We start from the raw sequence: 16,597 nt of genomic DNA, 5'->3' as shown, positions 1-16,597 counted from the left end.
ATGTGAGTGATTTTAGAAAAAGCAAAAGCAAACACTACTTAGGTTAGAACCTGGATCTTTGCAGTTTTCATGCATCACACTCCACTTTACCGAGATCTATGCTTGTAGATCACAGGGCCATTTTGTCGTTTCTTTGGTGGCCAGACAAGGGGTGACCTGTATGTACATACAGTTAGACACATACATGGACAAATGCCCATGAAAAGAAGTGAGAATCATGATTCAGAAAACTGGAGAATGAGATCAAGAAACACTTAAAAGTGTAACATACGAAAATGAAAAAGAAAAATGAAAATGAAAGAAACCAATGAAGGAGAAATATGAAAAGAGAAACTAATGCTGTCCATCATTCTCAGGAAAATAAGAAAATAATTGGTACAGATATGGTTAGAACATAAATATGGCCTTCATCTAAAATTGTTTTTTAAAAATATTTCTGCATTTTGCAGAAGGAGCAACTTACGCGGAAGCAGATTGTGAGGGCTTCATGGATGCTGAGCTACAGTCACCAGCGTTATGGGGCAACTTGGGGGATGCTGGAAGGGATGAATCAGTAAGCTCTTCAATGTCGGAATGTGAGGAAGGAGGCTTGGTGGACTTTTTCTTCCCAAAGGCTTGTTTGAAAGAACTTCTCAGCTGAAAGAAGGACAGAAATTACCCTTCTTGTCTATTTGCACTTGGAGAGCTTTTGCTTTGGGGCGTTAGTTTGCAGATGCCATCCTAGCCACTGCCTGGGGTCAGTATGTACAAGCAGAGTATTAACAATTGCAGCACAGTATCTCTAAAAAAAAAATGATACCGTGTTTTGTGTGTTCATTTTATTCTTGTATTAATCCAGCGCAGCGCAAACATGGAAGGCTTTTAAATAGTGCAAGGTCAAGGGCATGGCTGTCAGAGCACTCATTTAAAACTAAGTACCTTGAAGGGATCTCCATTCCCAGTGCTTCTCTCTTCAAGGCAATTTGTTTTAAATGGCCACTTTAGCGCTACAATCAAGTCATGTCCTGCTGACAGTACAAACTTAAAAAGCAAAATGAAACCAAATTCACCTAACACTTCATTAATTGTGATTTTCTATTCAAATTTTCCAATCCCAGACTACTCAAAACCAGAATTGGTATCCCCTACAGTTCTATTCAGAAAGTGGTTTTACATCTCTTTAAAATTTGAGATTAAAATGAAAAGACACAAAGAAAAGACATACAAGGTAATCTGTTTTAAAAGGTATAAAAGCCTACTGCCAAAATGAATAGCATTCATGCCAAGGTAGAGTTTTTTTATAGATGCATGCCAAATTGTCCACGGTTTATATTCACCTCACTTCCTCTAGAGTTCACCTTGCAGAAACATGAAAGAGTGTGGAATTACAAATCAAGGGAATGAAGGCTGATCAGTATTTTAAAATATTACCTGTATAAACATTTTTTAAGACAAAAAGATATTTCTTTCATTATTTGTAGAAAGCACTCCAGTAAAATCCTCTGATAATTATGTCTGGATTTCATAAAGAGTTGTATTTACTCAAAATCTACCTTTGTTTTTTTTTTTTGGTATTAAAAGAAATCATTAACTCCATTGTTTTTAAGTTTTTTGCAGTAACAGTATCTTCCCTTCGGCTATTTAGCTATTGATCAATATAATAAATTATGTCTCTAGCAAACTTAAGGTACAGTTCTGTTAAAGTGCATTTGTATATTTCTGCTATATTCTCTTGGTTAAAAACATCAAGAAGACACTAATGTGGTTGATTTCTTTTAGGGTGAAACTATTCACACGGTAAGCCCTGTTGATTCCAAAGGCAGAAGGAGAGTTTCATGGTTTCTTCTTTCCCTTTATTGACTCCCATTCTCCTCCTTTTCCTCCAACACCACTATCAACATCATCATCATCATATCATCATCATCATCATCTTTTCACTTTTCCTTCATCTGTACCCCCACAATAAACCCCTATTTTAAGCCATTTATTCACAGATGTTATCTTATTTTTCTTTAGTATAACTCTATAGCTATACTATTGACTTTCTATAGTTATACTATAGAAAAACAAGATAACATCTGTGAATAAATGGTATTCACAAATAAATATAGTTGCTATTAACTATCCTTTTATAGATAAGAAAATTCAGGCCCCTCAAAAGGTCTAGATCTAGTGGTGATTCAAACCCAAGTTTAGTCCCAACATTGAAATGTATGCTTTTCAGTACATGCCACACCAATTTCGATGGTGAGTGCAGCATCTGAGGTGTCAGTAGCTTGAATGGGGCACTTTGTAAACTGCTGCAGATCACTGAAACCTCAAAGAAAAAGGCCTAACACATGATGCATTAATAAGCTTCTGAATTAGATGAAGGATGGTGGCTTACCCAGTTCTTCTTTTTCTTTTTCTTGGAATCAGCATCATTACCACTGCCAATACTTGAATGGCTTGTGGCACTGTTGATACTAGAAACACTTTCAGAGGAATGCTGTCTTCTGATGCGAAGATCTAGCAATAGAGAGAGAGAGAGTATCACATTGGCTCATGAAGAGTCTCGATCTGAACAAATAAGTCTTTTAGGTCTTTTGAGAGGAAGTTCTCTAAAAAAGGTCAACAAGGATTTGTACAGATAATTTCAATGCAGTTTTGGTTTTAGAAGTTTAGTACAACCATATTTGTTTTAATTAACTGAGTTCTCTACATTAAGATTTAATGGGAATCTCATATAAGTCTGCAGCCCTGGCAGTTTAATGAGTTCTGAGTTTTGTCTAAATTAAATGCTATGCTAGTGATTTTTACTGAATGCCTGGATCAAACAGCTCTTCCAAAATGATTTGTTCTGAATGATTACTTTCAAGGAGTAAATGGAAACTCATAATAGAATGAGAATTAATTGTGCCTTTTTAATATTTGTGCTTCAAATACAGTTACTAGAGCAAAATGTATTAACTTTCCATTTCATAGAATCATACCATATTAGAGCCAAAACAAACCCTGAAGTCATGTAAGCACATAATCTCACAGATGAGGAAACTGAAGTGAAAAGAAGTTAAGTAACTTGGCCAAAGTCAAACAGCCAATGAAAGGCAGATCCTCCAAAGAAAGCCTAGGTAGACTGAGTTTGTGAATTAAACAGAGGACATATTTAAAACAGTGCAATTCTTCCAATGTACCCCTACTCCCTGCCCATGACTTATTATAGAATAGTAAAAGTAACATCAATAACAAATAATAATAAAACTAGGTTTTATAATATGCTTGATATGTCCCAGAGTATCTAATTTTATTATTAAAGCGAACCACTGAAATGAGTTGAATTACTAAATGTAATTTTCACATGGTCACATAGCTGAAAAATAGTGGAGCCAGGCTCAGCCCTAGGCTGATTCTAATATCCATTGTGTTAACTGCCATGTATGCAGCATGTGGTATAGCCTTGCTTAACTTCTAAAAGCAAGCAGTGCTTCTTTAGTTAAGATATTTTGAAGAGAATAGCATTTGATATTTAATCATGTTTAAAGGTATCTATTTCTTTTATACGATCAGCTTATAGATTTATAGTTATTAAAAATAAAACAAACTGAATTTTTTCCTACCTAAAATGCACTAGTAGAGGTATTACTGAGACATTAAGAAAATTTACAAAATTGTGCTTAAGGTCACACTTGCTTTTAGTCAATTTCCATTAATATACTTATCGTCATCAAGGCAGATTAGGCAAGCAAAAAAATCTCAGTGGAAGTTGTAAGATGTCAAAATTTATTCTAAAGCTGACAAAGTTTTCATAAAACTAGTACCATAAAATCAAGTCTTTTCAATTGACTGATTTAATGAATAGTAAAAATGATCCATGGCAACAAAACTATAACTGGTTGCTTTCAAAACATATAACAAATATGTATGTATTAATAGACATGTAATATATGTATTTACATATATATGTATGTGTGTGTATATGTATATCCTCATCATCATATACATATATATCAATTAGTCTAATTTTTCTACTAAGGCAATCATGCTGAAAAATTTTATAGGAAGAAAACACATAGAGTTTTTTTGTTTAGAATCCCTAGAATTCGTCCCTTAAAATTATTTTAAAAAGTAGTGATGAGAACATTAACTGGTTTTGCATGCTAAAACATTACCAACTCCTAAATCTAAATCAAGGTATTCATGTAGGAGGTTTCAATTCAACAATAAAGGAATCTGGTATCCTTTAATCAACTATTATGGAACTCATATAAATAGACAATAGAAGAATATGTGTAGGTATTTCTTCAGGTTTTAAATTTTTGCTGAGATCAGCCATTAGCTTTTTGAAAAAGATTTCCCATTTGCTAGCTCGTTCCTAATAATTAACTTTCACAAATAGAAAAGCACAAAGTATTACAGTATTTCAGAATTTTTATTATATCCCAAATTAATAAACTGTGTCTGACTTCTTTAATACTAAAATTTTTAAAAGATAGGTAAATTATTATAATCATAGGTCAAAAGTAGTCCTTGGAGGTATCAGTTACCTTCACTTACGACTGCATTCACCAGTAAAGATTAGCAAAGCCTTAATATTAATAATATTGTGAAATGAAGGAAATGCATTTTACCGTTCCCTAACAATTTCTTTTTTAATACTTCTAAGTATTTAATTCAGTACATGGGGCATCATAAAGTTCAGTAAAGAATAGCTAACCAAATGAATATCAGCAATTCGAATGAATGGAGAAGACTATTTTTAAAGTGAAATTTTCAGGTACGTGTTTGTTCACTTGTCATTTTCCTTCTCCCATCCTCTGCGTCACCACTGCCCCAGTTCAAGCTATCAACATAACCTTTACAGCAAGCATTGCTATTGAACTTACTCATCTTCAAACCATTCTATAAACAATAGCTAGAAAAATCTTTTTAAAAGGAAAACTTCATCATCACTCCCCCACTTAAGACCTTTCAATAACTTCTCACTGTAATAAGAATAGATAAAAATCCATCTTCTAAATATGGCCTACAATCCCTCAGTAATCTTGTCAGTCCTTAACTCATCAATCGTGTTCTTCTTACACATTTGCTTAGTATTTTCCTTACATTAGTTCCATAAGGGAACTAATTTATTTTCTGCCTCAAAGCTCTTTTGAAATGCTCCTCCCTCATGACTTATAATGTGATTGACAATTATTCCTTGGATATTCACTTGAATATTACTACCTTAGAGTAATCTTCCGTGACTATGTAACCTCCAGTAGGTTCCTTGGTACCTTCCTTCCCTATGGTACCCGTTATTTTCCATCTTAGAACTTATAACTGTTTTGGTATACATGTTCAGCTTCACCAATGATCACATACATTCATTTACCTTCTGCTCTCCCACTAGACTAAAAGTTCTATGGAGACAAAGACCATATCTATTTTGTTTACCATTATATATTCCAAACCTTATACAGCATATGGCATGTGGTATCAATCAATACATAGTGTTAAATAAATCGATTCTGATTTTTCATTCACTATAACTACGTTTGCCTATCATTATTTCTAAAAAATATTTAGTGCTGACAGAACTTTAATACATGTGTTATCCCACTGTATTTGGTGTATCTTAAGGAAAAACAATTCTATATTTACACAGAAGCAGTGACTTAGAAAGCAATAACACATTTTGAAAAAAAAGGTAAAATTTTCTAGTACCTTCAACTTTCAAATTTCTTATCACAAATACTATATTTGCAGTGGATTGTGAGCTCCATGAACAAAGGTAATTTTTTAAATCTTTGTATTTTAAGATCTGATAATGCCTAGTACTTAATAGCAGGTGTTTACATATGTTTCTAAACAAAAAAAATTTTATTATAGACTGTAATTATTTATCAGACTTCATTAATGAATGTGATGCATTAATTTAGAGAAAACAGAAAACACATTCACAAACTGGTGTGTGATTTTGTGATAGTCTGGCCTGTCTATAAGACTGTTGCCTCATTCCAAATATACCTTCTAAAATCATATGTAAAAATATACATTACATACATATTTTAAGGGTCTCTAAAAGTAAATTTCAATGTGATTTCCAAATATAAATTTATATACCATACAATTACCTTAATAACCCATGGAAAGGCACATAATTAGTCTAACTGACTATTTTTTCCATGTAACGTCAATGGTCAATGTGATAAGAATCACTCTATGTTCATTACATTTAATACTGAGTTTTAATATTACAGAAATACAATCTAACTATCTTGTATACATTCAATCCTTTATAACCAGTGGTTTTTGTTACTTTTAAAACCTAGCAAATTATTTTTTAATATTTATTGGTTGATGTAAATATTAACTGGTATTTTTCACCTTAAGCATCACCCCTCCCACATTTCTGAGCAAAGACATTCCAATTTTTCAATTTCAGTAGACATATTCAGCTACCTGTTGCTTAAGATAAAAGGAATCCTTTCAGCAAGTTTCACTTCAGTGACTTGTGCTGTGTTAAAGTAAGGATTAAGCCTTTTTAAATCCCTTCTGGACCTATTTACGACATGAAGATTTAGAACATAAGCTGCTTTATTATAGCTCTAAGATAAGCTTTAAATATGCAGTAATTTTCCATGCATCACATAAATCACTCCCCCACATGGAAAGTTGCTAAATTCTTGAGAGAAGTAGCCCCTATAGAACTACTTTGTCCTTCAATTTAAGCATATCTCACTTTATGTAATCATTTTCCTAAAATTTAAATTGAAATTCATTTAAAAATTACTTTATTCTTCTTTTAAAAATTCAAATAAACCCATTTTATGTGCAAGACATCATCATGGGCATCCTGATGTCTTTCAAAAGAGTGAAAAAACAAACTCTACTATTGTAAATCAGGAAAGACATATCTTAAATAAAAGCCCCAAAGTATAATGTAATTTTAAGAAGGGAAGTATTGCTACTTCCAGAAACATATCACGGGGGACTTCATTCAGTGTAGGAATCAAGAAAGCATATTTGGGTTACCTGCTGCAGTGTCTCAAAGTTTTTATGCTGATCAAACAAGGTAGAATATTCTAAATGGAATGAATGCAATTCATAAAGAACTTATGAAGAATTGAAAAAAATTCAGGATAGCTGAAATATGGAATATACAATGCAACAACAAAACAAGAAGTAAAGTCTATATGTGCTTCATCGGGCACATAGTTGGTTATGAATAAATATTTGTTGAATAAATGAAGCTGGTGAAGAGAGATTATGGCAAGTTGAGGAGTCTGTATTCCATTCTAAAGGCAATGGGATACCTGTAGATGTGTTTCTTAATGACTGTTCTGGCTTCACTGTGAAGATTGGTGTAAAGCAGACAAGATTAAGAAGAGGAAGGCTATTGAGGGGTTTGTGGTTATGGTTCAGGAGAGAGGTGATGGATGGTGAGAGTAAAACCAGAGAAAAGTGAACAGATCCAAGAGATACTTAAGGAGTGGGATCAATAGATCTTGGTAATTTATTCAACGAGAAGAGGAGGAGTTATGAAGAATACTTAGATTTCTGGCTAAATGGAAGGATGGTGGTGCTATCCACTGAGGCAAAAAGCACTGAAGGAGCAACAGGTCTGAGACAGAAGACAAGTTAAAGTTTGGAGACATTGGTTTTAAGATGCAAAACAGACATTCAAAGATATCCACATGGAGTTCTCAGTAGCTCTATATACAGAGCCTGGCCTGCAGACCTAGATTTGACAGTTATTAGCTATTAACACATTAATAAAAATTACAGCTAGAGTATGAGATGATTTTCTATATATTTTTAAATAGGATGCATAGAATCATAATGTACAGAATCATAATGGAAGAGAGCTTAGGATATCAATAATTAACAAATGGATACAAAAGAGTGAATTCATAAAAGAAATACTGAAAAAACATTTCAAAGGAGCAGAAGAAAAACCAAAAATGTGTGATGTCATGAATATTAGAAAAACTGAATGTTTCACATAGGAAGGAATGACTATCAGCATCAAATACTGTTTCCATGTCTGTCTAATACAATCAGAATTTTAAATGTTTTACTGAATTTAGTATCATATAAGTTTCTACCGATCCTGGAGAGCATTATTTTGGTGGAGTGGAGGGAAAAGGAGCTACACTCCAGTGGTCTAAAGATGGTTGGTGGCTGAAGACATTGAAAGAGTTCATAAAATTTTTCTCAGAATTCTTCTGGAAATGAAAAGAGAGATAATAAGGCACTCATGTTTTAGGTCAGGATTTTTGAAGCTGGGAAAGAGTTGAGCATGTTGAATGCCATTGAAAAGTTTCAGGAAATGAGTAAATAGAACCAATGTAAAGGAAAAAAATGACACGATATTAATAATGAGCACTTCTTCAGTGGTGAACTCAGGGGTGGGGCAGTGGCAGAAATATTTTTATTGTTTAGAATTGCTTAAGCATAGGAATAATATAATACCTTTCGCCTGTTGTTTTTATTGTTTTAAAATTATCTACAGGAAATGTACCTTTTTGTAGGCTCCATCCAGGAAAAGTTGTTCCCAATGCCCATTGCTTGCTGTATCATCATATTGACTATTTCGTTTTTATATACAGATCTAGATTATCATACTCATTAATGGGTTTGTGTTGCCTGAAGTCAGATATGCATGTATTAACCAACCACTCCATCTCCATCTCCACTGAATCAAGTGGAGAGATGTGTATACAACTATAGAACCACATTTCGTAAGACCAATTTAAAAATTATTTGATAATGAAAGTCATTATCCTAAAATTCTAGGATTCTGACCACATTAATACCAACTTATTCATTATAAAAGGCAATGACACTGAGTAAATGCAGTTTTACTCTAATTAGTAAATAAAATAGATGCCTATTATATTGGGTGGAAATGAAACGATTTCTAAATATACCTTTGGGAGGATGGTCTGGACCATTCAGCGCTCCCTGAATAGCCGCCTGGGCAGCAGAATTCTGAGCCTTCAGCATTTCAATGGTTTCTCTTAGTTCTATAAGTTCAGACTCCTGTGAAACAAACAGAGTTTGGAAGCTTTAATACCTAGAAAGAAAAGTAAAATCTCCTTGCTCATAGTTGAATTTAAAAGGTTTGATTTTATGTAGTAACAACCTCCTGGAAGATTTGGATGCTTAGCTGAACTTGTCAAGTTGTACCTAATAACTTCTTTCTTAGCTAAAGTAAAAGAGGTGTTTGTTTGTTTTTCTTAGTTATTGTCTTATAAAAGAGAGATGAATAGTCTTTATTCTTTTCAAAGGGTGGGACCCGGAACTCACCAGTACAAAGTAAAACAGGATATTACACCACTCATTTCAGATCACATACTTACTAATATTACCTATGATTACATTAGATATTTAGATATCACTATTGCACTGTTGCATTGCATTGTATTTATTGTCAACTACAAACCTGAAGTTTTGTCAAACCAATGATTTCAGATTTTGTTTGAAGTATTTTGTGCCTGCAAAATGGATTCTTTGTATTTAAGTGTAAAACCTGGAACTTACCCCTAATTCCTATTAAATGTCATCTTATTAAATTCTGATGCCATATCAAGGTCATGTTACATTCTGATACTTTTTCATTCAATAAAACTCCTAAGATGGAGACCTAGTCTCACCAAGCCAAAGCAACACAGGAATAAAGTAAATAGAAATATATGTATTATACAATTTTTAAATAATAGTTAAATTACAAACAAAGCAGCTTACAGATCAAATTTTAATAAAGCATATATTTTCTTTTTGAATTTAAAGTAATTATAAGATATGTCCCAATAAAATACTTGCACATATTTGAACTTTCATAGTTATTTAAGTGAATTATTTTAACAGAAATAACTCATTTTTGGAAGATAAAATAACTCAGAAAAAGATAGAAAGAAAAAGAACTGAGTGTTGCTTCAGTATAGACCGAATTTCCATTAGAAGCTCAGTAACAAGTATCTTTCATGGTGGTAATATAATCCTAAAAATCAGATCTTTGTCAGTCTCTTAGAGGGGGAATTCCTTGGTAATGTATTTGTCATTCATCATTCATCATTTCCTTTAGCATCTTTGGCAGAAAGCCAAAGAATCGGGCTTGGGTTCTTCATTCTCTGGTAAATAATTTATCTTTAATCAATGTCTCCCAGAACATACATTTTAAAAAGATCATCAGCAGCGGCCTTTGCGGAAAATTGCTTCATACATGGGAATATCCATTGACTATTTTAAACTTAGACTCTTAAAAAAAAAAAAGATAGATGATGCTAATTGAAGTGATATCCAAGTTTGGAATAGATACCTGGCACCTCATGTATCTATTTTCATTGCATACCTGACATTTTCCTGATAAAGAACACTTAAATTTAAAACAAACAACCAAACCTTCTTATGGACTTTCAGTAGCTTATGAGTGGAAGCATCTCTCATAATGAAAAATCAATAGTAACCTCCTAAATTTATAGATGAATCTTCAAATACTTGACTGCAATTCACTTCGACTAAATTTATTATCAAAGAAGAATATAATATTTGTGGGAAATTTCCATTGTCATAACAAAAGTCAGACCCAATTCATCATAATGACTCAGTCTCTCCAATTTTTATATTCTGTCCATTGCCAAATTAGCAACAGATTTTGCCAAAACTTAATATATTTTCCATTTAAAAATATCCCCCAAGAAATAAAATATTTACTGAAAATTTATTCTGCTCTTACTGGAAAATTTTTCAAAAAGAAATAAATGGTACAGAGTGGAATCATATAATGTAAATGTTAATTTTACAACATAAATACTAGAATGCAAATTAAATTCTAATTAAAATCAGGTTTTTTCCCTTAAATTTAAGATCAATTATGCCTGTACTATGGATTAAAATCTGTTAAAACATTTGCCTGTAGCTTTAAAGGAAAAAAGTGGTAATGAGACCTCATGTCAACAATGTCAAAAAATTAAGCTTAGCTTTGAGTTAGCTGACTTATTTCAGTGTCAAAACATTCAACTTTTCACGAGAAATCTCTTATAAAACCTGTTTTCAAAAAGATAAAATGTAGAACATTCAGGCAATGTTGCTTTTTCAGAATATCATATTTAATATGAAATAGAAAAATGATCACTTTCTAATATTAATTATCTTTTTAAAAGCAATAGATATTAACAGGTTAGTTGTTACTCAATGTGGCACAATATATGTAAAAGGAAGAATAACTAGTTAAGAAATATATCTGCTATATAACTTGAGAGAATCATATCTATGAAAAAAATTAGTTCAACCAAATTCATACAGCTATTTCTTTAGAACTTTATGAGTATAAGCAAACACCTATAAAATATTCCATAGTCTTTGATTAAAAAGATAGCTAAATTCTACATTGACTGACATAATCTGTTCAAACCTGCACTAGTTATCTTTCCATATTTGCAAAATTCCTTCCTTCTCTCTCATTTCAGTTAATGAGATCTGCTCTCACCTTGTCACTCAAGTCACACCCATCTCTTTTCTCTGAGCTTTCCACAAAATTTTCTTTTTATTTAAATATCCTGCCTCACTGTTAAAAGCCATGGTAAAATGTCTCCACCCTTCTGAAACCTGTTTTCCTGTCAGAAAAAAAAATGAAAATGTGCTTCGAGACTATTTAATGTACTTTCTTTAGTTGTTGATGAATATGCTTTTTCACCTGATTTATGATCTCCATAAATATTGGGATGATTTTGTTGAAATGTTCTGGTCTGCGTTAAACAGATGTTTCTCCCTTGAAAGAATAACATAAAACTTCAACTTTATTGTATACGTTTTTTTTTTTTTTTTTGAGACGGAGTCTGGCTCTGTCGCCCAGGCTGGAGTGCAGTGGCCGGATCTCAGCTCACTGCAAGCTCCGCCTCCCGGGTTTACGCCATTCTCCTGCCTCAGCCTCCCGAGTAGCTGGGACTACAGGCGCCGCCACCACGCCCGGCTAGTTTTTTGTATTTTTTTAGTAGAGACGGGGTTTCACCGTGTTAGCCAGCATGGTCTCGATCTCCTGACCTCGTGATCCGCCCGTCTCGGCCTCCCAAAGTGCTGGGATTACAGGCTTGAGCCACCGCGCCCGGCCTATTGTATACGTATTTTTTTTTTTTTTTTTTTTGCAAGAGGGTGTGTGATCACCTAGTGAGTGGGGTACCATATAAAAAACGCCAACAACTTTATTAGTTATTATAACCAGGGAGTCTTATTTTGGATAAATCAGTGGAATCACCTCCTTTGGATGAGAACGCAGTCAGGTTTTCCTTTCTCTCTTTCCCAATAGTATTATAGAGATAAGCATAAATAATTTTAAAATAAAAACTTAACTGAGACATGGAAATTTTTCAATAGTTTATTTCTAGTCTTCATTTTTCTTCTTCATAATTATGGTTACTGTTTACATTTTTTTTAAGCTGTATTTTTTCAGGTTTCTATAGTGCATAGAAATTGTAATGTGGCCCCCAGACGCAACTAAGAATTTTTATTTTATTTTATTTTTGTTCATAGTGGGGAGTTGGATGAGGTATATGATTAGAAATGAATTCCTGAGATAGCTAACCATAACATCATTAGATATTCTAAAATATTTTCATATAATTTCTTTATGTTGAAGGGAAAAATAGAAGATACTCAAGTTTTGAAAATCCTTATTAATCATTCAGAAAAAAAACTGAAAAAAATGTATGTGCCATCAAGATATGGATTTAAAGTCTACTCTTTCAATTCAGTCATTTTCAGTTTCTTATTCTCATTAAATACTAAAGAGAACATTGAGGCTGGGATAATTCTGCAAAAGATTTTAGGAATAAGATAATCAGATCATATTTTGTTACTTCACATTTTTCAAAAATGATAGATATTTTAAAACCTGAGAACCAAACTAAGATTTCATTTTCCTCCAATGAGCTATTCAAGATAATGATACCTCCAACACCTGCTGACCTTGTAAAGTTCTAGTTTTCCATGAAAGTTTCTCATGTTAAAGAAGCTGAATGGAGTCAGTGTCTCTTTTCACAGTTTTATGCATGTGTCTGAGACTAAACAATTCATTCAGGTCAGGCTTGAAATGCTTAAAAATAAAATGATCAAATTTTGTGTCAGAATACTAGCCTTTCCTGGTGGTCTTCCCAACCCAAATTTCTTAACTATACTTGATCTCTTTCCAAATTTCTCAGTAATAAAGACTTTGTTGAGAATCCCACAAGCTTGGGACAATCTCATCAACAAATGCCATCAACTAACTTGACCTTCTAGGCAAGGCTGTTTAAATTTTCCACCACATCTGTCCTTTATGTCCTCATGTTGGCACTGTTAATCTCACACTTCCCAGCTCTAGTCTCCTCAAACAGGTCCTCCCTTCCCACTCCACCTTGCTTCTGAAGTCTTGCTAATTGTTCTACTGAAAGAACCTGACCATCCCTATTGCATCTAGTTTCAAATAAATTACATTCACCAAATACCAGTAGGGTAAGTAATTTGAAAATTTTAGATTCACATTATTCTATGCCCTAAAGATTAATGGATGCATTATCTAACTCTAGCAATATATATTTTTAAAAACACTTCTAGATGGCAACTATCATAATGTAAATTGGGGAGAGTTAATGTAAAAATCCTATTCAACTAAATTTTTAGTTGCAGCGTTATCTATTTTCAAAGATTTGGTTTCAAATTCCCTTATTTTGAAGGTTTCAATTCCTGTTTTGTAGTCACCCAAAAAAAGTTTCAGAGAGGTAACAAATGAGCAAACTACTAGGCTTTATTGTTAGGATAGTAGTCAATATCTGAGCTTCATCACTCATACAAGGGGATATTCCTCTGCCTGTTCTGACCTTCTAACAAGAAAAACCTCTCATACCCTTAACGTATGTTCTAACTGCCTTGGCATGACAGCTACAGGGAACTAATTTGAAAGTCTTTTAAATTTTAAATTCTGAAATATTGAGCTGAGAATATAGCTTTAGTAAATTTGAACACAAGGATTTAGAAGTAGTTCTGTAAGAATGTTACTTATAAAAACATAGTTTGCTGGATTCCTAGAAGTTGAGCCTTTCTCAACTGGCATTCTGTGAGAAAATTAAGCCCTGCACAATGATTTAGTAGCAATATCCTTGATTCTGACAAGAGTGGTACATAGCTAGTACCATTCTAGATAGTGAGAAAAGAAGTTATTTCAGCACATATAGTGGATGCCTCAGGGCATCAGGTTTAATTGTTTTCATATATTCCTGGTGAAGAAGTGCTGGTAAAGAGACAAGGATTTGAAATCAGGATAAAATTCTTGATCAAACTACATCAATGTCATAGTCTACGAGCCCTGGGTTAGGGATAGGGTAATGTCTAGAGATAATTTCACTCTCAGCAAGCATATTAACAATTCTCTTGATTTTTACCTACTTACAGACTTACTATTATATAGCATGTCTTCTTTTAGTAGCTATTGGGAATACTGTTTAACTTGCAGAAAATGCTGCCAGATTGATCACTATTTTTTTTCTTTTTTTGTAATTTTGATTTTTTTTGAGATGGAGTCTTTCTCTGTCACTCAGGCTGGAGTGCAGTGGCATGATCTTGGCTCAGGGCAACCTTCACCTCTGGGTTTCAAGCGATTCTCCTGCCTCTGCAGATGTTTCCTTTCAGAATGCACATGACATTGTACTGAGTCTAATAGCATGATAATTTTCTGCCTTCTGAGTTATTCATACATGTCTTTTCTTTCTTACCAGGCTATAAGTGTATAAAACCAGTGTTCTGGTACACAAATTTGGCAAGAGATTCAGTGTTATTTGGCATCAGGAAATAGGAAAAGTATTAGGAGTGAATCCCTCTTTATTCAAGGCAGTTATTTTGGTCTATAAATCAAACAAAAATTTTGATGTAGCTTCAGGCTATTAATGCCATGTGATTGCTGAAAATCACACTGTGAAGCCCAAATACTAGAATCTGAGTCTTAATTTAGTTTATCCATTTTTAAAGTATATAATCAAGAATATGAAACCACCTTGGCCTTTGTTACTTCACGTTTTAGCTTCCAACCCAGCTTCTCAATATCCTCATTCTCAGCTTTACTTTTTTCGCTAGTGCTTATCATTACCTGAAATTCTATACGTTTTAGTTATAGGTTTTATATATATATATATATGTATAATTTTTATTTATTTATTTTTTTTAAAATTTGAGACAGAGTCTTGCTCTGTCGCCCAGGCTGGAGTGCAGTGGCATGATCTCGGCTCACTGCAACCTCCACCTCCCAGGTTTAAGTGATTCTCCTGCCTCAACCTCCTGAATAGTTGGAACTACAGGTGCCCACCACCACGCCCAGCTAATTTTTGTTTATAGTAGAGATAGAGTTTCACTATGTTGGCCAGGCTGGTCTTGTACTCCTGATCTCAGGGAATCTGCCTGCCTCAGCCTCTCAAAGTGCTGGGATTACATGCATGAGTCACCACACCCGGCCTGTTTTAATTATATTTTTATTATCATCTGTTGCCCTCCTAAAATATAACTTCAATGATAAAGAGATACATATACATGAGATATGTATGAGAAATATAAACTCCATGAGGAATATTATATATATGTATAATATGCTTTTAGAGTTCTGGTAGATATCTATGTTTATAGATATAGACCTGTATCTATCATTCTATATCTATACTGTCTGTACTGTTTTGTCATTAGAAGAGCACAAATTCAATATAAACTTGATCAATGACTAAATAGACAAACGAACCTTATAACTTGGGGAAGGGAGTTTAAGAATCTCTGCTATATGCTTCACAAGCCTTTTCTCAGGATTGCTGAATCACCAGAGAGCAATATACCCTTTTATCTCAGCTCCCTGAAGAAATGCCTTTAGTGAAATATGATTAAATGTTATGCCCTTAGCTTTTAGAGAAATGTCTATTTGAACAGTGATTTTGTCTTTTGTTATTCCATGATCCCAATTTAAAAACCTTGGCAATAAATTCGTCCTTGAATTTAGTGCCAAAGAGTTTGTCTCTTCAGTCTAAATTATGTTCTTCTGGCCAGAAAATGAGAATAAAACATACCTAGCAATCTCCCTTTGTACTTTAGCTTCCTTGAAATTCAATTCAGTTCAGTTCCTTGCAGTAGTAATTATCGAGGCTGAGGTATATTGTAATATACATTACTCTACTGGTTTTAATTAGATTCTGTCCTTGAATTATACAATTTCATATTGCAAATAATTTTATAGGCTTTTAAATATCACTTTGAGAATAGGCAAGTTATAACTTCAAATTAATAAACAGTTAACCAAGACTGTTGTGTGTATATAGTTTGCAATTCAAAAAGAAGTTATTTTATTTTCAGTTAAAAAAGTGATAAGGCCAATATGAGACATTCTGGTATCTTCTGAGAAAATTTTATAATTTTGGCAATGTGATTTTAAGGATAATGTAGACACGTTATTTCTTATGTCATAGAAATTATTTTTAAATATTTGGGCATTAATCATAGGCATCATAAGTTAATATACCTCTGCATTTTTTTTTTCCGTTTCTATGAGAAAATTCACTTACAGATATAATAGAGTCCAAGAAAATATCTGGTGGAGGACAAAAATTCTATTAATTTTGACTTCTTGAAGATATTGAGACTTAAATTCTAA

General features: G+C 33.2%; 1 protein-coding gene across 8 annotated transcripts in view; it reads right to left on the bottom strand.

The window, feature by feature from the left end:
- Positions 1–16,597, bottom strand: part of NAV3 (neuron navigator 3) — a 905,452-nt gene that overhangs the window by 36,362 nt on the left and 852,493 nt on the right. For 6 of the 8 annotated variants that reach the window (XM_008004102.3, XM_008004100.3, XM_008004096.3 and 3 more), the window contains 4 exons: positions 8,871–8,982; positions 2,366–2,487; positions 1,317–1,337; positions 464–636 (listed from right to left, as the gene is read on the bottom strand). In XM_008004102.3, the coding sequence (XP_008002293.3) occupies positions 464–636; positions 1,317–1,337; positions 2,366–2,487; positions 8,871–8,982 (428 nt within the window). The remainder of the gene's footprint in view (positions 1–463; positions 637–1,316; positions 1,338–2,365; positions 2,488–8,870; positions 8,983–16,597) is intronic. The other 2 variants (XM_008004097.3, XM_008004099.3) reach the window with 1 other exon arrangement.

Source organism: Chlorocebus sabaeus, chromosome 11 (assembly GCF_047675955.1).
Source record: "Chlorocebus sabaeus isolate Y175 chromosome 11, mChlSab1.0.hap1, whole genome shotgun sequence".
Taxonomy (NCBI): Eukaryota; Metazoa; Chordata; class Mammalia; order Primates; family Cercopithecidae; genus Chlorocebus; species Chlorocebus sabaeus.
The sequence above is the reverse complement of the archived record's forward strand: the minus strand, read 5'-3'. Positions and strand labels throughout refer to the sequence as shown.